This window comes from Lactuca virosa, chromosome 5 (assembly GCF_052849685.1).
Source record: "Lactuca virosa cultivar CGN04683 chromosome 5, Lactuca_virosa_CGN04683_v6, whole genome shotgun sequence".
NCBI classification, from domain to species: Eukaryota; Viridiplantae; Streptophyta; class Magnoliopsida; order Asterales; family Asteraceae; genus Lactuca; species Lactuca virosa.
Window position 1 is genome coordinate 445832307 of NC_136430.1, and position 23594 is coordinate 445855900.

Consider the following 23594-nt stretch of genomic DNA (forward strand, 5'->3'; position numbering starts at 1 on the left):
GCTAATTTAATCAAATGAATTATATTTGGTGACACTTCTCAATTCAAATTGGGCAAGTCGAACTTTATTGCATCTAAACTTATGTTATTTTCAAAGAGAAATATAGAATGAATTTCATCCGAACCGTGGCTTGGCATATTTCTTGGTCATGAGATACTTCAATGCAGCATGGTCGGAGTATACAATCACTTTTGTCCCGAGAAGGTATTGCCGGAATTTCTCCAAGGCGAATACAATGGCTAGAAGTTCCTTCTCGGTGGTTGAGTAATTGACTTGAGCATTATCCAAGGTTTTGGAGGCATAGTAGAGGACATGTGATGCTTTTCCCTCCTTTTGACCTAAGACCGCTCCAATTGCAAAATTGCTTGCATCACACATTATTTCAAATGGAAGCTCCCAATTTGGAGGTTGGATTATTGGAGCGGAGGTGAGCAAGTCTTTGAGTTTGTCAAACACTTCTTGGCATGCAACATTAAAGTCAAAATCAACATCTTTTTGGAGAAGGATGCACATCGGTTGCGTAATCTTCGAGAAATCTTTGATAAATCTCCTATAGAATCATGCATGACCCAAGAAAGATCTTACTTCTCTAACACATGTTGGGTAAGGGAGGGTTTGTATGACATCAATTTTGGCTTTATCAACTTCAATTCCCTTTTTGGAGACGATGTGTCCCAAGATGATGCCTTGATTGACCATGAAGTGACACTTCTCAAAGTTTAACACCAACTTCTTCTCAATGCACCTTTTCAAAATCTTCTTAAGGTTATCCAAGCATTCATCAAACGAATTGCCATACACTGTGAAGTCGTCCATGAACACTTCAATTATATTCTCAACATACTCGGAGAAAATGCTCACCGTGCATCGTTGGAATGTGGCGGGGGCATTGCATAATCCAAATGGCATCCGCTTGTAGGCAAACGTGCCAAAGGGGCATGTGAAGGTTTTCTTTCTTGATCTTCGGGGGCAACGGGTATTTGATGAAAACCCGAGTATCCATCGAGGCAACAATAATGCGATTTGCCCGCCAATCTCTCGAGCATTTGGTCGATGAAAGGAAGAGGAAAATGATCTTTTCGTATGCTTGAATTTAACTTTCTATAATCAATGCACACCCTCCATCCATTTTGAACTCGAGTGGGTATAATTACTCCTTTGTTATTCTCAACAACTGTGATTCCCGTTTTCTTGGGAACCACTTGCACCGGACTAACCCATTTGGAGTCGGAAATCGGGTAAATCATGTCCGCATCAAGTAGCTTGATTATCTCTTTATTGACAACTTCCATCATGGGAGAATTTAATCGTCTTTGAGCTTCCCTCCTAGGCTTACAATCATCTTCCATGAGTATCTTGTGAGTGCATACATTAGGGCTTATCCCCTTAATGTCTTCTATTGTCCACCCCATGGCCTCTTTATGATCTTTCAAGACTTCAATCAATTGGTTTTCTTCAAAGTCTTTCAATTGAGAAGAGATGATCACCGGTAGAGTTTCATCTTGACCTAGATAAGCATATTTCAAATGGCTAGGTAAGACTTTCAATTCAAGTGTGGGTGGGTGGATTATGGAAGGTGGCATCTTGTTTGGAGAATGAGATAAGGCAACTTGAGAAACATCCTTTTTTGTTGAGTTGTTAACTTCTAAAGTCTTCACAATCTCTTCAACTTCGGAGTCCAATGTATACATATCCAATGTTTTCTTCAAACTTTCACCATCAAGACTTATGTTGAGCACCATCTTCAAAAGCTCCCCATTTGATAACTCGAATAATTCTTGGGTGATTGGCTCAATCACATCAACCCGATACAATGGAGAAATGTTGCTAGGATATCTCATTGCTTCAGAGATGTTGAAGTGAATGGTCTCTCCATCAAACTCCATAGTAATTTTCCCTTTATGGACATTAATGATTGTGTGAGAGGTATTCATGAAAGGTCTTCCAAGGAGGATCATAGATGATTTGGAAGGAGTCTTCTCTTCAATATCAATGACATAAAAATCCGCAGGAAAAATAAGTTGATTAACGTGTACTAACACATCCTCCAACACTCCTCTTGGAGACACACTTGACTTGTCCGCTAATTGAATGATTACTCTGGTTTCTTCCAAACGTCCAACATTGAGAGATTGAAAAACCGAATATGGCATCACATTGATCGAGGCTCCAAGATCTAACATGACACTTTCGACATGCAAATCACCAATGGTACAAGGGATAGCAAATATTCCGGGATCCTTGCATTTGGGAGGTAACTTCTTTTGGATAACCGCAGACACGTTTGCATTGGCTTGAATCTTTTCATTCACTTTGAATTTCCTCTTCTTGGTGCACAAATCCTTGAGGAATTTTGCATAACTTGGAATTTGCGTAATAGCATTCAATAGTGGAATGTTGATTTGGACCTTGCGGAAAGTTTCAAAGAATTCATTTTCTTCCTCTATCTTCTTGGAAAAGGATAACCGAGAAGGGAAGGGTGGTGGTATGACCAATGGGTTTATAGGCTTGTTGGATGATTCAGGTTGCTCAATGTTTGGAACAACCGGTTCCTTTGGACGAACTACAACCTTTGAAGGTTCAACAATAATAACTTCATCTTCATCTTCTCTTGAAACTCTTTTAGGGTTGCTTTCTCCAAGTGTTTTCCCACTTCTCAAGGTTATTGCACTCACATTGGTATTCTTCTCGGTTTGAGATGGAAGTTTACCCCTTTGTTCCATCTTGTTGATAGCGGTGGCCAAGTCTCCAATTTGTGCTTGAATGTTGGAGAAAGTGTTCTTGGTCTCTTGTTGAAATTGGGTTTGGTTGTGAGCAAGAGAAGTAACATGTTCTTGAAGACTCATTTGATGGTTACCACTTGATTGGCCTTGTTGTGGAGGTTGTTGGTAATTTTGAGGGGTATAAGAAGTTTGTGGATATGGAGGTTTTTGGGAAGGATATTGTGGATGTTGGGGCTTCATCAAAATGTTTGGTGGGTTTTGCTTTGGTGGGTATGGGTTGTTTGGGTTATTCCTCCAATTTGGGTTGTAAGTGTTTTGAAATCCCATGGGTCTTGGTTGACCTTGATATCCGCCCATTACATTAACATCCTCCGGTTCACTACCAAGAGTGGGACACTTATCCATATAATGGCCCGTCATGGAAAAAATACCACACCATCAATTGTTGACCACTTCCCACCACCATTTGACTTAATACATTAGTCAAATCTAAGAGCTTTGATTCCCAGTGTTGGGTGTTGCTAACTTCACCAACCACTTGTGGGGAATTTCTCTTCATCTCATTTCGAGTCCTAAAGTTCCTTTGATTTTGAGAAATGGTTCCAAAAAGTGATCTTATCTCTTGAGGTGTCTTGTTGAAGATGTCACCACCACTTGAGGCATCGATCATCCTTCGATCCTTTTCATTCATACCCTCATAAAATTGTTGAAGAAGTAGTTGTTCGGGAATGTTGTGTTGAGGACAACTTATACACAAGTTGTTGAATCGCTCCCAAAAATCATGAAAGGTCTCATTCTCCCCTTGACGAATACCCAAAATGTCATTTCTTTGGATTGAAATTCGGGAGGTGGGATAGAACTTGCTATTGAAGGCTTTGAGTAACTCTTCCCATGTATGAATAGATCCCGGTGGTAAGTTGAATAACCACTCTCTAGCTTTATCTTCCAAGGTGAGTGGGAAGGCAATTAGCTTGAAATCATCCAATGTCACATTTTTGGGAAACATGCTAACACATATCATATGAAAGGACTTCAAATGCTTTTGAGGATCTTCTCTATCCAACCCATGGAACTTGGTGAGTTGATATATGAAACTTGACTTCAATTCAATCCCTCAGCGGTTTGCGGGATAAACAATACCAAGGGGTGTGTGAGTAACATCCATCTCCATCATTTGTCTAAGTGTCAACTCTTGAGGGGGATTGGGTGGATTGGGGTTATTAGGATATTGTTGCATGTAATTGGGTGGTTGTTGGTAAGGTAGATATGGGTATTGTTGGTGATTGTAGATTGGTGGTGGATAAGGTTGGTAGTTAGGGTATTGGTTGTAAGGAGGTTGTTGTTGTGGGTACATTGGGTTTTGGTACATTGGAGGTTGTTGGTAATTGGGTTGATTTGGGTAATGTACTTGTTGTTGAACATGAAAAGCATTGGTTTGAGGTTGGTTGTTTTGGTGGAATTGTTGGTTGTGTGGTTGTGGAGGTTGATAATTGGGTTAGTTTTGAGGAGGGGCTTGATTCCAAGGTGGCATATCAATGAGAGGTTCTTGTGGTTGTTGTCTTGGTTGATGGGTGGTGTATTGGCATCTTGATTGTTTGGTTTTGGGTTGGGATTGTGAGGTGGAGTGTGATTCATGGCTATGTAGTTTTCAAACAGAATATCTTCAAAGGATTGACCAACAATTGGAGAATTCGGCTCGGTGTCGGTATCACTTGAAGTATGAACTTGATCTTCTATATTGATTAGTGGAGAAGAGGAAGAAGCTTGAACGAGTTGTTGTTGCTTTGCTTGTTTGGCTAACTATTTCAATCTTTTTTCTTCTTTTTCAATTTTCAGATTGTAAAGTAGTTCACCGGTTCTTGTAGACCTAGGCATAAACAATCAAATAACAATAACCAATTTCCCCGGCAACGGCGCCAAAACTTGGTGGGATGTCAAGTCCACCAAGCAAATTACACCCTTTGTTTGCAAATAAAACGTAATATAATGGTAAAAAGGGGTATCGATCCTCGGGGAAATGGTTGTATTCAATCATCAATGCAATCCAATAGAACTAGTGAAAATAAACTAACTAACTACAATTAAACTAAAAAGGGGGGTGTTATGATTGCTTGAAAACTAAAAGACTTGAATAACTAAAAACTTGCAATTAAGCAAGATAGTGAGATGCTCAAATATTGGAGAGAATTGGTAAACCAAGGCAATTCAACACAATGAACATTTGTGTGTTTATCATTAGGATTTAACATGAAGCTTATCATTCATCCCAAATTGGTTATAGCAATCATGAAGCATGATATGCCAAGATTTCTCATAGGTAGTATGGAGGTTGGGGAAGCCCACAACACACCTTCTTAATCAAGATCAAGGGTCAATTGAAGCAATTGAACCCAAGAAGTTGATTAGCCTTAAGAATGAAGAAATCCCCAATTCCTAGAGGATGTCAATGCTTACACATCCATAAAGGAGTTATGATTCATAAGCTAGAGATGATTTCTACCATCATAAAGCCTTTGTTCTAAGTAAATTCAATGATTCAATGCTAAACCAAAGAAATAAACCAACAATTGCTTATTAAAGTACCAAGCTCATGATCAAAGCACTAAACAAGCATAGGAAATATGAACTAGAATCATAGACATAAGATAAATGATAAATAAGCATAAATCCTTCAAAAACCCACAAACATTCAAAGGTTTTAGCCAAGGTCTACCAAAATAGAGAGTTTAGCCACTCATGGCAATAGAACAACAATCACAAAAGTCTAATTGCATAAAGAAACTACCAAATAACTTGGAAAAATGAAAAGAAATGACTCTTGTGCTTCAAAATCGCCTTCTTCAGCTCTTCAATGGTGTCCAATCAAAGTTATATGGCTGCTAGATCTGATCCTCCCAGGTTATGGTGTGCCAAATGACCAAAATACCCAAACTGGGCAGTTGCGCTGGTACCCGTGCGACGAAAATTCCACTCGTACAAATGTTGTTGTGATGCTATTGGTCATTCATTCCTCCACTCCACCCTTCCACCATCAAAGATTCCTTTGGTCCCCTCCATATCCATGTGATTTAAACCAACCAATCATCATTTAGCTACAAAAATGGATGCTCCAAGCCCAAAAATAGAAGTTTATGACCCATCTTCACAAGTCCAAAATATCCAAGTCTTCAACTCTTTAAGGCCCAAGTCTCCTTTGGTGGATCCACCAAGCCCAACAATGCCTCGAGAGCCCACTAAGCTCGTCTCCAATCAAACCACAACCGCAATGAACTCCAAAACCCTGCAAAATTCCTCATGCAAAATAAAAAGTCCCCGATACGATCCATGATAAAGAAAATAAAGAATATACAATGCAATACTAATAAAAAGAGCTAAAAATCTAAAATAAACTAATAAAAATAAGGAAATAAAATAAGCTATCACAACGCAAGCTAGCCTCAAAATCTTGGAGCAACAAATAACACAACTTGCTCAAACAATAAGTATAATGGAAGCTCCAGACATACTACCATCTGAAAAGATCCCATGGCATAACACATGTGTCATTCCTTTGAAAGATGAGAAAAGTTTTTATGGCCCAAGAGTGTTATATGGAGAAGAGGAAGACGGAGTAGAAGTGGAAGAGGTTATTAAGGAGGAAGAAGAAATTGAGAAAGATGTCAGTGAAACTATAGAGGAAGTTTTGGGTGTTAACGAAAGAGAGGTTGAGCCACCCACTACCATTGAGAAACTAACTCCAGTGGTAGAACAACCACAAGAGCCGGAAATGATAAATCTATTGGACCCTTAAAATGACACGTATCCCGAGAAAGAGGACGCCAAACCAGTCACCTACTCAACCACCATGTCAAAGAAGGAAGAGTTGGTCACCTTACTAAATAAGTACAAGAAAGAATATGGTTGGATGATTGTTATTATCAAAGGTCTAAGTCCAGTATGGTTCTCCCGTAAAAAGAAAGTCAAATACAAGAAAAGAGTCTCAATGGAGGTGTGGAAACTAAAAAATGTCGACACGGGGCAAGTTTTCAAGGTTAATGGATATCGGTTGAAGCCTTTCTATGGAGGTTTCGATGCAAATGTCCAATTCATTGTCCGTTTGGACCCCCCAAAATATTGAAGAAAAGATTGGAGGAAGTCTCGCCAAATATGTTAAAGAAGGGCATTTTTGGGAAGCATTGTGCTTTCGTGTATTATTAACCGAATAAAATGATTTTGAAAATGTTTTATTTTTGTTTTGAAAGTGTTAATTTTTGAAAATTTTCAAGCTTTATTGTCACATTTAGTCCAAACTTTTGTTGTGTTTTTGAAACCGGGACTTTACGAGAATCATTTTGGCCAAAAATGAAGTTTTTAGAAAAAATTCAAATTTTGAAGTGCAGGAAGTCACGTGGCCCGCGTGAGAATCCCACGCGACCCGCATAAGGTGTATAAGCGGCCACTATGCGGCCCATTCCTTGCCCGCGTAGAAGAATTACCTCCAACGTTGTTCAGCACATGCGGCCAGCGTGAGGGTTCGATGCGGCCCGCGGGGCTGGTTGTAACACTTAGTATTTTTTGAGCTTCAGTTCACGCGGCCTTTATGCGGCCCGCATGGTTCGACCCAAAATTCTTCTAACCTTCTGTGGACTCGAGAGAAAAGAAAGAATGTTACACGCGGCCTCTACGCGGCCCGCGCCCCGCCTGCACTCCATACAAAAACTCGATTTCTCGGAGATCTACCGGTCGGAATCCCGCAAGACCACCACCATTCTTCACCATTTTTCCTCCTCTACAAACCCATATCCTCCTCCCAATCCCCCGATTTAGGTCATTTATGTCCTTACCTTAAGCATTAAGGACAATGCTTGTTCTTAAGCTTGGGGTGGGGTATTCCCTTTTACTTTTTCATGCATTTTTTAGTTAGTTTGCATTTCATTTTAGTTTTAAGCTAATTTGCATTCATTATTTTTTTTTTTTTATAAAATTCCAAAAAGATTTTATTTTCTTCTTTTCTACTTTCTATTTTTTGCATAACATTTAGCTTAGGGCATTAGCATTCATGCATTTTTGTTATTTGTTTATTCTCAACCCCCCCCCCCTTGGATGTCATGGAACAGGTTCACAGTTATTGTATCATTATTGGTCCAGGATCTTGTTGTTATCTCACCCATCGAACCGGGACCACTAGCTACAGCTTCGGACTTCATACTTGGGATCAGATGTTGGAAGCTTAAAGGGGTAAGTGATCATGGCCAGGTAGTTTCATGAAGAATTATGCATGCAATACTAACAACTGTAGGATATACTATAGCAATGTATGTTCTTAGCCCTACGGTCACTACCGCCGAGAGGATCACACTTGATCATGTTTGAACCGTTAGGATGAAGCACTGGTGCTTGTCCCCGAGTAGAATCCATATCCGGTCTCTTTACATCACCATTTTTTTGCGATTTTCTTAGGATTTTAGAGTCTTTTAGTCCACATTTGGACATTTTCATTATTTTTGAAAAATCGCAAGTTTGAAAAGGAGCTTACATCTTTACGCTCCACACATGGTCATTTTCACATTTAGACCATTCGGATTATATTATTACCCTCTCTGTTCCACTTACATACTCTTAGGAACCAAATTTTGAGTCAAAAGTTTTATTGATAAAAAAAACAAAAATTCAATATGTTAGTGCATTACCTTAAATTTTACTAGTATATTAATAAAATAATAAAAAAAAACTCAAGCAGATTCCAAGCGGCGATTATCTTAGATGGGTGATCGGTTCAATTATTGAACAAATTTTCCTACATTTTGGTCACCCGAAGTTTGATATTCATTTATTTAGGTATGTTTTATTGTATATAGATCGAGTTGTTTTTCGAAAATTGGTGATGTTAGGGAGACTGTTGAGTCGGATACTACGGGAGGTTTGGACCAACACTAAGTGAATTGATTCCTACAATGGTACCCGAGCGATGAAACCCAATCACATTTGAGAGTGGCCGACAGATGTGAGATCATGCAACTTTCTTGATAAGAGTGTACACTTAAAGAAGAGCTCCACTCGAGCCCATCCAGTTGTTTTCTCCCTACTACAGATGTTCTTCATTGTATGCATGTTCCATTGGGGCTGCGACTGGTCATCCCTCCTTACTCACCTAGAGGAGTTGTCCTAGCTGTGGTTTATGGTCCCATTGTCATTAGATGAAAAAGTAATGAGATAATAGCAAGATCAATTCTGACCATGTTGACTAACAGTGATCAGGTTCCATGGTTCTATCCATTCTTTTTATTTTTCTTAAGATAGTTCATCTCGAGTTCATTTTAGTCTCGTCTTACTTGAGGACAAGTAAGGTTTAAGATTGGGGTGATTTGATAGCTTCATTTTATTTAGTTCTTTTTATAGTTTAATTTAGCACATTTCATTTGCATTTTAGTTAATTTTCATGCATATTTTCCTCTTTGTTATTTTATGACCATTTCGGGTACTTTCTAATTTCTTGAGCATTATTGCAAATTTTTTGGAGACTAGCGGAGCGGGATTTTTGGGAGGCGATTGGACTTGAAGGGCAATGAGGATTTCGAGCTTGATGACTATGGAGGTGATTCATGGAGTGGGCTTGTCAATTGCTTGAAGGCTTGGAAGATTTGAACTTTAAATTTCCAAGGCGCGGGAGAATTTTCGAGTGTGCGGAGATCGATGATCGGGAGTTTGCGGAAGCTGCGAGTGATTTGGAGAGGCAAATTGGGCTCAAATTGAAAAAATCTTGAAGAAAAATGGGCTTGAAGCTTATTAAACTCGAACTGGGCCAATGGACTAGCTATGGGGGCCCAAGACTTGAAGAAGCTCAAAAATCTGTCACACTCACGTGGCCCTCGTAAGGTTTCCACGCGGCCCTCGTGGATTCCTGAAGGGGCAATTTCGGGATTTTGTTTAGAGCTCTATATTGGGAAGGTTGGTGTGCCTCTTTAGCCTAATCTTGAACATCCGATTTTGACATATTCTCTCTGGAGTTTTGGAGCATTTTGAAGGCCAAGAACCCTCAAGAACTTCATCATTTCACCTCTTGATTCTTGTTAAATGTTTGGTACAATCTTTACTAACTTTGTTTTCTTAAGTTTAGCCATACTTGGCTAGACAAATTGTGGTTGACTTTGGTGAAATCCTTTGACTAATTGTTGAATGTTGAAGACTCCATGAATTTGTGTTTGAATCTTTATGAAAATATTTTGTGTTTTATCATCTTATAATTACTTGTACGTTTTTATTCATGAGTTTAAATGTATTTGTGGTGATTAGTTGGCTAATTTCTTGATTAAGTAAAGGATCTTCAAATTAGCAAGCAACAAGTGATTTTTGTGTAAGTCTTACTTCACACAATCATAAAAACATTTTCTCCAATATGGTAGTGGAAGCTTTTGACTCCCCTTGGATTTGGTGACTTTTTAATTCTTAATGCTAGTTGACTTTCACTAATTACATGCTTAATGAAATTGGTGACTTTGACTAAGGAAATTGTTATGAACTTCTCTAACTATTTCAACAACTAAGAAAAGTCTAGGTAATATCAAGCTTCTTGGATTACTATAGCCAAATTAAGGATTTAAATCAAGTATTGCATCATTGGATTCTAATGATATGTTCTTCAAAAAGTCAAAGTGAGGAAACCTCAAGTCAACCATCTTTCTCTTATTGATTTTACATCAAACTCTTATTCTTGTTGAAATTGTCCATTTAAATCTTAGTTTAATTCTAGTTTATTTCAAGTATTTCAAAACACCAAACCCGCCATTTTTAATTTATTGTCATTTTACGAATATTTTTACAAAGAGATTTTTCATAGAGTTATTAAATTGAGCCAATCTCCGTGGATTCGATCCGTTTACCACTATACACTATTTTAGTGTAGAAGACTTAGGGTTATTAATTTTGTTGGTCTTGACAACCACCAGTTATCCATGATACAACTTTTACTTGAAAACTTGCTTAGTGGGTTGCTCATGTGTGTATAAATTCAACATGGTAATTCGTTTTTAAGGTTTGCAAGATTGTTGTAGAATATTAACTTCAATTTATTTTTCGTTGTCATTTCCGGAAGCATTAGCCACTAATATTGGTTTGAACACATGAAAATTATATTTGAAAACATGCTACAAATTATCAAATAAAGTGATAAACACATCAGCCCTTTTTGAAACCAAAGTAACCAATATGATATACGGTAACCAACCCCGCAACACGGGATTCTTCCCTAGTTATTATTAAAAAAAATTAACTTTAAACATTAAGTATACCGAAAATCCTTTGGCAAGATTGTGTAAACAAAGATATGCGGTGCACACCAAGCAGTTCATGGCATAAACGTGAATAACTGCAACTCCAGTGTCACTGTCGTCTAAGCAACATCTGCCTCGGTCCCATCGAAGCCACACTACATAAATCATATCGTCCGCAGAACATATCTAGCCAACCAACAGGTGTTCCGGCGACCGCGGAGGCGACAAGTATGTTGCTGAAAGTTGTTCAGACTGTCGTTGCGGCGACGGCGACTAACAATGGCGTCTTTAAAGAAAACACCCGTGTCGTAACTCATCCCCGATCCATCGATTTCTTTTCAATTCGAAGAAGAAACACCGGCTTCTTATGCAATTCATCGTCCCGGAGGGTTGCACCGGTAATGGTTGTGAAGACCGAAGAACAACCGACCACCGTTGTTGTCGGTTTGAACGAAGCAGAGGAGGAAAAGAGCCTGGCGGACAAGCTCTGGATGGGAAGCTTGACGGAAGATGGATTATCGTATAAGGAGAGGTTCATCATTAGGTGTTATGAAGTCGAGATTAACAAAACTGCTACTGTCGAAACAATTGCCAATCTCTTGCAGGTTAAAATTTCATTCTTTTACCTATCTTTTTGGCGTTCAAAGTTCAAACTGTTGGATTTTGGGCAGAATTTGGTGAATTGGTCAATACATGTGTCTCTTTTAAGGAATTTACGAAGATCGGCATCTTTTTTTAGACTGTGACAATGATGTAGATGTCGAATTTGGATCATATGTTTGATTGATTTATCAATGCATGCTACAGTATTTCATAAAACAGATTATCAATTTGAAATCTCAATATCTTGCACTCTATACATGTAATGCTCAAAGAGACTCTTGTTTCCTCTGTTCTTGGTGGATATAGTATTTACTACACTTGAAGCTTTGAGGTGTGTGTCTATGGTGTTTTAACAGCCTTGTAAAGTTTGAAGTTTGAACATATTGTAGGAGGTTGGAGGTAATCATGCTTAGAGTGTGGGGTTTTCAACAGATGGATTTGCCACTACAACCACTATGAGAAAGTTGCATCTCATTTGGGTGACTTCACGAATGCACATTGAAATCTACAGATACCCTGCATGGTAACATTAATTTCTTGATTGTTTCATATCTTTCACAATTGACATAGCTTATTGATTTTCTTTTAAAAAAACCATGTTTTATATGATAGGAGTGATGTGGTTGAAATTGAGACTTGGTGTCAAAGTGAAGGAAGAATTGGTACTAGACGTGATTGGATTATAAAAGACCATTCTAATGGTGAGGTCATTGGAAGGGCTACAAGGTGTGGTTTAGTTTATTTTATCTCTCCTTTTAAGGTCCAAGATTGTCTCTGTTTATTGTGGACTTCACAAAATGGTGCAACAATTGATCATTTCCATATAAAATGCAGCAAGTGGATGATGATGAATGAGGATACTAGAAGACTTCAGAAAGTAAATGATGATGTTAGAGATGAGTATTTAATATTTTGTCCCAAGACACCTAGGTATGAACTGAATCATAATTCAATTATTTAATTGTTATTTTACCTTGTTTCATTGATTTGATTGTGTTATGGCTTCCAGATTAGCATTTCTAGAAGAGAACAATAGCAGCCTGAAGAAGATAGCAAAACTAAAAGACCCTGCTGAATATTCAACGCTAGGACTTGTGGTAAAACCATAGTTTATTCCAAATATAAGCTTTGTTTAGTATTTTCTTGTTAATAAAAACTATTAAGCATATAACAATCCTTATGATATATACATATATAAATCCAAGAAGAGCCGATCTGGATATGAACAAGCATGTTAACAATGTTACCTACATTGGGTGGGTTTTGGAGGTTAGTATGTAGCTATTAAGTCAAAAAGATATGGTTGTATAGAATAAGTGCTTAATTCATATATACATTTTGGTCTTTTTGACAGAGTATCCCACAAGAAGTGATCGACACTCATGAACTACAAACTATAACCTTAGACTATAGGCGTGAATGCCAACATGATGATATTGTTGATTCCCTTACAAGTTCAGAACTTGAAGGAACCAATGGATCCGCATCTTCTGGACAACATTGACCCAATTTTTGCATTTTTTAAGATCATCTGGTGATGGTCTTGAGCTTAACCGGGGTCGCACCGAATGGAGAAAAAAACCAGTCAAAAGATAAAGACTCGGTTCGTTTGTAATTGCATTTTAGTGTCTTTCCGCTTTGTCATGTTGTTGTCTTTTGGTTTTCTATTTGTGTAACGGATTAGATTTTCGGATGAATAAAGCTTAAAATGTGTTTTTTTTTCATTTTCCTATGTTTTGCATGTAGACCATATCAATAGTTTACCTAAAGTAACTTTTATTACTATAAAAAGGTTCACAAAGTCACCAACTATTGTCACGGCCAACATAAAGTAAATCAGATTATCCTAGAGTTTGATTTTTATTGTTAGAGCATCTCGAATGGGTTTTTTTTATAGCTTATTAGTATTTAGTTAAATGGTCAAAATAACTAAACATTATCGGAGTGCATGGTTTTTTTGTTCATTTTTATTGACCATTCAATATATTTATTGGAGTGTATGGCTTTTTTGTTCATTTTATTGACCATTCAATATATATTGGATGGTCAATATAGTTTAAAGGTTTGAACATTTTCTCTTTAATAACATTTCATTTTATCCCTTTGATTTACTTTGAAGGGGGACAAGTAGGTGTTGAGCCAAATCCATATATTTTAATTGGACTACAAATTCATAATAGCTAAAACCCATTATACCTAAAACCCACAGCCCATTTTAAATATTCATTGTTGATCTAAAATCAGTCACTTTCAATCACCCCTTATTCAAAAGTCTTGGTTCCTCATGGCACGAATACTTTTATTAATGTAATGTATCGAAAATCTTAGAATATGTTTGGTTGGATGAACGAATGTAATGATCATGTTAATGGAATGTTTTAGGTAATTGAATGAGTGATTGCATTACATCATGTGATTTAATTTTGTTGGCATGTGGGAATTCAATGAAATTCTATATGAATTTTTTATATTATATGTAAATATGTTGTATACTTATAAATAATAACTTTATTGTAGTTATAGAATGTAATATTTACAAAACTACGGAAGTTAAGTGCATTAGAAAAGCTTATTAAAACTTACCCTAATAGATTATCATAATATTAAGGTATTTGTGGTTATTCGTAGAAAATAAAGTTTTAAGTTTAAGTTTAAGTTTAAATTTAAATCATGAATATTTTAAAAGAAATTTGTATCAGTAAAAAATTATATAAATATAGATGAGTTATATTGCGATTTTTCTTCCATTCCATTATAAGGATTGGAAAAAATGACCATCGTGAAAAGAATGCACTCAATTCATAACATTTCTTGTATTTCATTTCCAACTGAATGATTAGAATGATGGAAGACGCATAACGGAGTGACAATGAGTGATAAGCCACAAAGAACAATAAGAACATTTTTTTTTATGTACTTTTTTTAAATTCTTTATGAAGCTTTAACAAAACCTAAAAACTTAATGTTGAACGGCCATATTTATGATAACTCTAATTCCTATGAATTCTAAATGCAAAAAGAAACCACTAAAATAACTTTCCAATTCACAACTCAAAAAATACATATTGTCTAAGGTTTTTTTTTTGGTTGTCGTCAGGATACATTGCATATTCTTTTCTTGATTTCGCCATATCAGATGCTATTTTAGATCATTATGTATGACTTGAAGGATCCACATTACCCCAAAGCGGAGTGTGGACCCCACCTCATACATTTTATATATATATATATATATATATATGAAATGTAGTTAAAAAATGAGAATTTCTAGGTCTATTATGTATTAAAAAAGTTTTCACATCTCCGGATTAGTACATTTTCAATTAGCATTTACTCTAATTATAACTTTTTATGGATCTACCACTTTGTTTGAATCCTTTATACATCAAAAAAACAATGATATAAAGAATGTAGTATTTGAAAGCATAACATCAACAAATAAAATTCAACTAGAAAACTTTGTGTACATTATCAGAAGAAGCCTAATACCTCTGTTTATTAATGTCATTATATCAATACACAACAATCAAACCTGATTCAATGCAAATCTTACGAGAGACTAAATTAAACCAAACAAACTCTTATGGAACACGATAAATAATAAATATTTTATATATAGTAGATGACATTATTTCATACGACTTTATAACTTCGAGAAAAAACAGTAAATCATGGAGACGGATTTCTTCTGAACTCATCTTTGCCCTCTGCCTCCTGTTTACCCAGAAAACCATCAGGACCGCCGCTGGGAAACCCAAACCCCCCACGACCGCCCAAACCTTTACCAGGACCGCCGCCGGGAAACCCAAATCCCCCACCACCGCCCAAACCTTTACCAGGACCGCCGCCGGGAAACCCAAAACCACCAGGACCGCCGCCGGGAAACCCAAACCCAGCCCCCGGCGGATAACCTCCCAACGGAAACGGAAACGGAAACGGGGCTCCCAAGCCTGGGAACGGGAATGCCAACCCTGGGAATGGAAATCCCAAACCTGGGAATGGGAATGGAAACGGGAATCCTAAGCCTGGTAAGAAGTGCAGCAGAAAAAGAGCGGGTTCCTCGCCGATTACCCTCGTCCACCCATCTTTAGAACTACCCTTGTCCGGGAATCCAACTCCGGAATCAGGATAGTAAACGGAATTGAAAGGATTATTGACATATCGACCTTTGATACCCTCAGATTCCGGTTGACCCTTTTGTAAATCAAACTTCCCTAATGATGTTTTTTGACCCTCGATTAAGGCCGAGAAAGCTATGAGAAAGGTAACAAGCAAAAGCAACGATTGATGAACTCTCCCCATTACTTTGCATGGAAATTTAGGGTGTGAAGCGTTCTTGATTTATACTGCAAATTGTGAGAGTATGTGGTTGAAGTAATCTTCCAGTTTGCCAATTATAGACACTAACTAAGAAGCAAATGGATATCTGAATCAAAATTTTACTTTGATTAGAACAACTCATAAAGGATAATTAAACCAAGTCTCTACGCCATGAAAACATGCAAATTACTGGAATCCCATGCAGTGAAATGTCACCATTTTTGTATCTTGTAGATAGATGATCGCACTTGATAAAGATTGTCTAAGAGTACAATTTGTATCGTTTTAGAAGAAACAAAATTTGTGGAGAGAACTCAGAGGACACTTAATTATCAAGCTGTAATTAACTAATTATGATCCCTTTTAATGTAAATTTCTGGTAATTTAATGAATTAATAGATTAAAATAAGATGAAAATGAATAATTTTGTTATAGTTGTTTGAATTCTAAACAACTAGATAATCATACAACTTGCAGTCATAATAATCAAGTAATAATATTAATTTCCAACACGTATACGTACATCCAAATTAACAAACCTTTAATATGCGTATTTGGGGTTCTTGATATATTGATTAGGACATGCGTTTGAATTAGACATATATATAGGAAACTTTGTAAAAAAAAAAAAAATCAAATATTTAGTTTTTTATTAAAAGTTAAAAGATCTCAAAACTTGCCGAAACATACCATAGCATCGCATCTCCACTGGAAGGGTTTTGAGAGATCAATTACTTGAAATCAAACTCATAAAGTGTTTTTAATTATTAGAGAAGTGAAGTTTTATTGAGTTTTGTATTTTTTACAATTAACATCTTTTATTCATAATAATGTTTCACTTTACTCCTCTAATTATATTCGACCCTCAAAGCTTTATTATTATTATTATTTCGAATTTGTTTCATTTTAATGATTTCTTATTGTAATTTAGTGAATTGCAATATTTTAATTTTATCTAATGTTATTGCTAAATATTATTTTATTTTTTTTAATGTTACATGTGTTCAAAATAATATAACAAACTAGACGGGAGTTTTATAAAACATTTCATCAAGACGAAGGTAATTAGTAAAACTTAAAAATAACATAAAAAGCTTCTAAAAATGCTCAAGAAAAAACTTTAAGTTAATAGGTTTTTATTTAATAAAGTTCATTAAAATATGAACACCGAAAAAAAAACATGTACAAGTACCGTGAGGGAAATGTGAAAAGAACCCTATTTAGGGAGTGCAATAGAGAACCTGAGATCCGATGCGAACAATCAGTCTGACGTAGATTAGTGAGTTCGCTCTTGCCATGATTATTCTGATGGACAATATTTTTAAATTTTAATAGGTTTGTCTGTTTCGATCAAAATTTACGATTATTTTTAAATAAAGCAGCTTTATTATATTGTTAACAAATGTTCAACAATGAAAAAAACTTTTGATATCTTAAAAAAAGGTTGGAGGGAACAATGAATCGGAGATGTAAAATTAAAGAAAAAAAATTACAGTTCTTATAGTTTAAGGTAATTTGTATGTTTGGTTTCTTACTATGTTTTTTAACTCACAAAGCCATTATAGTATGTTTTTGTTGCGACTTTCGTGCTTATCAAACCTAAAAAATATTTTGCCCTTAATGATTTCTTCAAAAAAAAAGTAAACTATTTGTTATTATTTATGATTTATTAAAATTATTATAAACTCATATTATTTTTCATTTATTTTTTGGAGTTAGTAAAACAATGTATTATTTTCCTTGCCTTCCTCATGTCACTGTCATCTGCAAATATCTCTCATCACAAAAAAATAACCAACCCCACTAGGAAAAAAAAAATCCAAAGATTTCAATAATAACATTGTCAAGGGTTCAATTAACCATAGGTTGACTTGCTTCAAGTGTTGTAACAATTCTAGTTCGTCCCAAGCTACCTTCATCCGACCATACTAACAAAAATAATGTTAAGAAATCAAGAATAATGAATGGGGAATAACAAAATCAAGAAACTGATAGCAAAATAGTTTTTTTATGCTTGAAAAGGATCAAAGACACAACAAAATCATGCTATAGGGATTGTTCGAGTTAAAAATAATAATAATTAGAGACCAAACACACAAATTACCCCAAACCATAAGATCATTCATGTAATTTATTTAATTTTCAAGGCATTTAATTTGATTTGTGATAATATGTTACGGGGTAAATGCATAGATAAGAAACATAACGTTGACGTTGTTTTGTGTTAAGAAATGGCAACATACTTTATTTTTACTTTTTATTTTTTTACTTTAGAAAGTCTTACCCTTACTTAATTGTTGTAATTTAACTATATGGTTTACTAATTGGAGATATAATAGAACTTTATATGGTAAAGCATCAAAGTCATTACACAATCTAATCCTATCAAATCCTCTCTTGCGTCTACTTCATTAATACAATCAATAACAAAAGAAAAATAAAATTAACCCATGAAAAAGTTACAAATAGACTCCTTGATTTTGTTTGGATGTCACAAACATAGCTCATGCTTTAGATTCCAATGCCAAGAGGATCTTCTTTCTTGGACCCTACATAAATTCAACCATTTGTTACACAAACATTATATGACACAAGAGATTATACTGTGTTTGGCATGAACAGGACTTATGTCCATGAGACAAAATCTATAAATTTTTTACCCCACCATTAAATAGTTATTAGAATGTGAACATACCATTGGTATTCCCATAGCCTTTAGATCTTCATCAGTCATGTGTAGAAGAGCTGTCATATCAACCTGAAATACACAACATATGTCACCTCCTTACAAGTTCTAAAAAGTGAAAACCACAATATACAAGAAAAGATTATTATTTAATATAATGATTCCATACTTCCTCTGCTTGAAATGTAATAGAATACTTTTCAAGACCCAATGCCTGCAAGAAGCTATCCACTGTTTCAGTCTGCACAAGACACATAACACTAAGAAGTAAAAATCAAAAATACAAGTTAAAAACCAGCATTACTATATTAAAAACAATCAAAGAACACATAAGATTTATCAAAATAGATGATGATAGGTGAGAAACCTTTAAGAGAAGTAAAAAACTTTCTTAATACAAACATAAGAAGTTTAGTAGTCAATATATATATATATATATACCTTTTTTCTCTTAGATGCATTAGTAGAAACTTTTTTAGTCTCTGTTACATTGGCATCAGCTACAACACTTCTCCTAGCAGGTTTACTAGTGGTCTCTGGTACTGGTTTTGGCTTTGCTGCAGGCTGTGAATAACTTACACCAGATAACTTTTCACGCAGATCTCTTACACCACCTGACAAAGAACCCTTTGCACCAAGAGTTGCTCTTTGATTACTCTTTTTCTGGAGCTTCAAACGAAGGTCAAGAGCACCAACACTACGATCTATGAATGCCATAAAACATATATGAGTAAATCTGTAAAAGTTAGCATATCATTATGGAACCAAGAAAGAGCAATCAGATTCATACTTGATACTTGTGGATCAGGTTGTTCGTAAAGATCATGCTGCCATTTGTCATCATCTTGCCTCTGCCTGCAGCAAGAAAGTCACTGGTTCAGGTAAAATAAACTTTTTCCTCATAATCTCCCTATAAGATACCAAAGCTCTATACAAACAAGACAAGTGTAACATTCTTCTGCTTCTTTCAATCTATGTCCAAAATTGATACATGCCCCCAACAATTAACATTCCAACCATGACCCTAGTAAGTAGTAACACAGATTATCAGACAGGTGAATATCAAATCTTGGTCTGTTCTGGCAGCTGATAGGGGTCTTTCAGAAGTTTATTTCTCTGATACTTTACTTTGAAATCTATGTAATTTCTTTTTGATGGTATTACAGCAAATCTAGCAACTAGCCAGGTCCTTCAACTTACTACAACTAACCTATGCTCAACTATGATCTTAAACTGTAATAAAACCAAAGTATCTTCAATTAAGCAGTATCGCTCTACCAATTTTTCAAATTAACAATCAACCAAAAGAAAAAATCAAGCAAAAACACATGACCTGTAACCAGTATATCAGCAAAAACGCGTATGTGTTTACATGAGGAGCGAGAATTAGAGAGAGTGAAAAAAACGAACCTCTTGCCAGTGACTTGCCTACGGCGCCCGGGATTTTCTAGGGCTCCGCCATTAAGACGGTCTTTAATAGAACTCCTTGACGCAGTCTCTACCCGATCAGCATACATTCTCGATACAATTACACGGAATCGTATCTAGGAGAACAATTTATGATAAAACCCTAACCCTAAAGCCCCCTTGCGAATGTGTTGTTTTCAGTAGATTGGAAAGAAGCCCGAACACAGGTCGAAAATTGGGGGAAGCGAGAGGGAGAGGTGAATCGGGGAGAAAATCGAATAGAAAAGAAACCACAATCGGGTAGGCATTTATTATATTCGGACTTCGTAGCTAATCGGGTCGCCCCTTTTCTTTCTTTTTTTTCCTTTATTAGGCGGAGGGCAGCAACATAACAATTTTTGAAACCATGTAGGATTTTTTTTGAGCAACTTAGGACATCAAAAAGTAGGGAATGATAACATCCAAAAGATGTATTATTTTGAATGGGTTTTATTTTGAAAAAAAAAAAAAAAAAATCCACCGATCAAAGCCTTTGAAGACCCACCTTCTTTCTCTCTCTCTCGTTACACCCGTAACGAGCTCCTCCTAACGAGCTGTATAGCAAACATTGACGGATGGTGTAGTATTTCATAGCGAGGTTGTTGACGAGAGGGGTGGCTAGGTCATTCTTTCAAGCCTTCTGGGTTTCATAATCTAGTCGAATAATAATTCACTTTATATATTATTTGGAATCGGTTACGTTGTTTTTTAGGTAAAACCGAATAAAAAAATCAGTTCAATGGTTTGATTTTGCTTTGTATATATCAAATCTAGTGAATGTGATTTGAAACGTTTTTCAAGATATTAACTTAGATTCTTTTACATGGAGGTGACACATAAATGGACAAGTTGTCTAATTATATTTATGAATTTTAGAATCATAACATTACGATTTATTAACCGTTAGACTCTGTTGAAGAGTTCCACAGTATCTACACGTGTTGCTTTTCCATATAGCATTTTCACTATTTTTTTTTTTTTTGTTTTTTGGGAAAAAGAAGAACCCCTTCACAAGATTTTAAAAAATAAAATAAAAATGACAAGTGTCAAAAGGTACCTGAAATACTAGCTAATGTTAAGGGACAGCCTAAAACAAAATAGCATAAACAAACGTAAAACTAACGTAAGAACTAGAGTAACTACCTAATATAATCATCCTCGCTCAACAGGAGCCGAGATGTGAACATCGTAAGAAGAGGTCGGTTGTGCGTCAAAAGCTGGGTGAGGATCTTTAAAATGGATATCAAGATGGATTGAAATATCTTCTTCGATGTTGACCACTCTTTGATGTGAAAGAACGCCAAACATGTTGGTCGACACTTTCTTCATTATTTGTCACTTTGCGTGAAGTAGTTTTCAATGTAGTTTGTGCTACAGTAAAATAGTCACTCCTTAACCCCACTAAACGGGAAACATATGTTAGATCCACACATTTGTGTTTTCGTTTTATCTGTCAAAAAATCAAACTGTCGATTGGGATAATTTTTCGCTAATAAAACATGAATAATCACAAAAATGCAACTTAAATGGTAAATCGTACTACTGAGTGGCCCACACATCAATCTATTCCAGACTCACATGGAAGGTCAATCGTAGAACATTAGCGATATGTTGGGCGTGTTAGGGTTTGAACCCTAAAGATATTGTGTGTAATTACGCACCTCAACCACTATACTCTCATCGTAGGGGTAAAAATAATAATTTATAAGTCATATAATATGGATGCTCATAAAAATAACAACATAATTTTCCAAATTTATAAAAAATAACCAAGATTTTATTACTCGGGTACATAATAATATACCCTCTTTTCACTTTTATTATAATTATTTATCTAAATCAATTCAAAAATTAAATTGACTATTCTCGGTCCACCACTCCACCCCCTCACATAGTCCCTATTGGTTAACATTTTAATGCCCCCCCCCCCCCCCCCCCCCCCCCCCTTTTCTTCCATTAACAGCAAAAATTGCATATATCCCTCTTTAGTTCTCCTCCACTCTCTTAAAACTCACGAACAATTTTATGGTTATGAATCTTTTTTGCCGCCATCACCATCGACCTCCTCAACCTCATCAAAAATATAAAGATCTTCCACAAAAAATTTAAGGTTTGGGTATACATAATAATCACGATCATCCATAAAATTTGGGTTGTCAACCAATTGTACATTGAATAGATCTCCACTAACTTATTGTATCCCCAACTTTATTTGGGTGCCAATCTCCACAAGCCTCCCCACTGCGGTTCTAAAGCCAGAAAAATGATATGTATAAAGGGTACTAATTTTTAGGTTTAATTGTTTCAACCGGATATGAGTGTGTTTCTAAACACACATAAAGCATATATGTATTGATGAGGAATAATAAGAGGGGGTTGTTTGAGTTACGTACTAATCGGATGTAAATGATTTTTTGTATGTTTTATCTTCAATCATCTTATTTGTCTATTTTCTTCCCTAACCCCCATTCATTATTCCATATTTGTTTTACAAATATGTGTGTCGTGTGTCATGTGTGTATGTTTGTAAACAAAGAGTGAACACCATGGGGAATAATTACTTATCTGAAAGTCATCTTGTGTTTCTATTTATCGAACTTTAGAAAATCAAATATAAGAATATCAATGTTATTTGATGCTTTTCTTGATCACAATTCATGGCAATTACTGGATGGGCATCAATGAGGCTTTGGTATATGGGTTTCTTTGTTTATGAAACCTAAGAAAATGAGAAGGTTGGGCAAAGGAAAACAGATGAAAGGGCCAAGAATGTGTATAAACACTAGATCATATGAAGGATAAGGTGGAGGGGACGGTGAAAGGCAACTGATATAATATGATCACTTTTTTAATGAAACATAAATTAGATAAAACATAAAAAGAATTAAAAACGGTATTTTAGTAACTTTACATGTGGCTAGTCAACCACATGGACTGTTATCGTAACAAATCTTATACATATGGGCTCAATCATTAAAAACAATTCACGGATTAGGAATGCAACCTCTTCATGACCACATGGATCATTTATGTAATTTAGTCTAATTTTAATGTCCACAAACTACAAGTTACCAAAAAATTAGTTAAAACCCAAGAAGACGATGTCTAAAATGAAAACCATAGTTCGAAACTCTAATATCTTGTCTAAAATGGATTCTTTTTTACATTAAAATGAGCATTTTGTATGTGTTTGTAGTAGTTAGGATATATCGGTCACGGTCATCATAAAAGTTGTGCATTATTTACTTAAAATACAATGTTCGAAGTGATGAACCCAATCCGAAAACTTGTCCAAATTGGTTTAATGGTTGTGTTAGAATAATATTTTCTTCATATAGTTGTTAAACTCTATGCATAGTAATACAATATTGTTGATAACACTATGTTGGACTCCATTTCACAATTTAAACAATTGCAATATAGCTTGCATATTATTTAGATCCTATTGTCGAACTCTGATGTCAATAAAATTCAATGGGAAATTGTTAGGCGTATGTTATAGGTATTGATTACCATGTCTAGCAATATTAAAGAGTTTATGGATTCAATAGACAAAAATGAAGTTGT

The 23594-nt window shown here is 35.7% G+C and overlaps 1 protein-coding gene and 1 pseudogene across 2 annotated transcripts; one reads left to right on the forward strand and one right to left on the reverse strand.

Moving 5' to 3' along the window:
- Nucleotides 1–11076: 11076 nt before the first annotated feature.
- LOC145115787 (oleoyl-acyl carrier protein thioesterase, chloroplastic-like) lies at nt 11077–13266 on the forward strand (annotated as a pseudogene). The gene is made up of 7 exons (XR_013711707.1): nt 11077–11577; nt 11965–12098; nt 12188–12301; nt 12410–12505; nt 12585–12672; nt 12776–12844; nt 12930–13266. The product of XR_013711707.1 is annotated as an oleoyl-acyl carrier protein thioesterase, chloroplastic-like (transcript).
- Nucleotides 13267–18219: 4953 nt separating this feature from the next.
- LOC145114199 (Sterile alpha motif (SAM) domain-containing protein) lies at nt 18220–20266 on the reverse strand. The gene is made up of 6 exons (XM_079050190.1): nt 19992–20266; nt 19372–19436; nt 19023–19285; nt 18751–18822; nt 18591–18653; nt 18220–18444 (listed from the first exon to the last, which is right to left on the reverse strand). Exons 1-6 carry the CDS (start codon nt 20096–20098, stop codon nt 18400–18402), a joined length of 615 nt encoding a protein of 204 aa, XP_078906316.1. The 5' UTR covers nt 20099–20266; the 3' UTR covers nt 18220–18399.
- Between the last annotated feature and the right edge of the window lie 3328 nt (nt 20267–23594).

What these genes read in the sequence shown, in the direction of transcription:
- LOC145114199 (XM_079050190.1), bottom strand. Translation starts at nt 20,098, where the DNA reads ATGTATGCTGATCGGGTAGAGACTGCGTCAAGGAGTTCTATTAAAGAC. An exon ending in ATGCATCTAAGAGAAAAAAG is followed by an intron (nt 18,823 to 19,022) that starts GTATATATATAT and finishes TGTCTTGTGCAG; the next exon opens with ACTGAAACAGTGGATAGCTT. An exon ending in TTACATTTCAAGCAGAGGAA is followed by an intron (nt 18,654 to 18,750) that starts GTATGGAATCAT and finishes TGTGTATTTCAG; the next exon opens with GTTGATATGACAGCTCTTCT.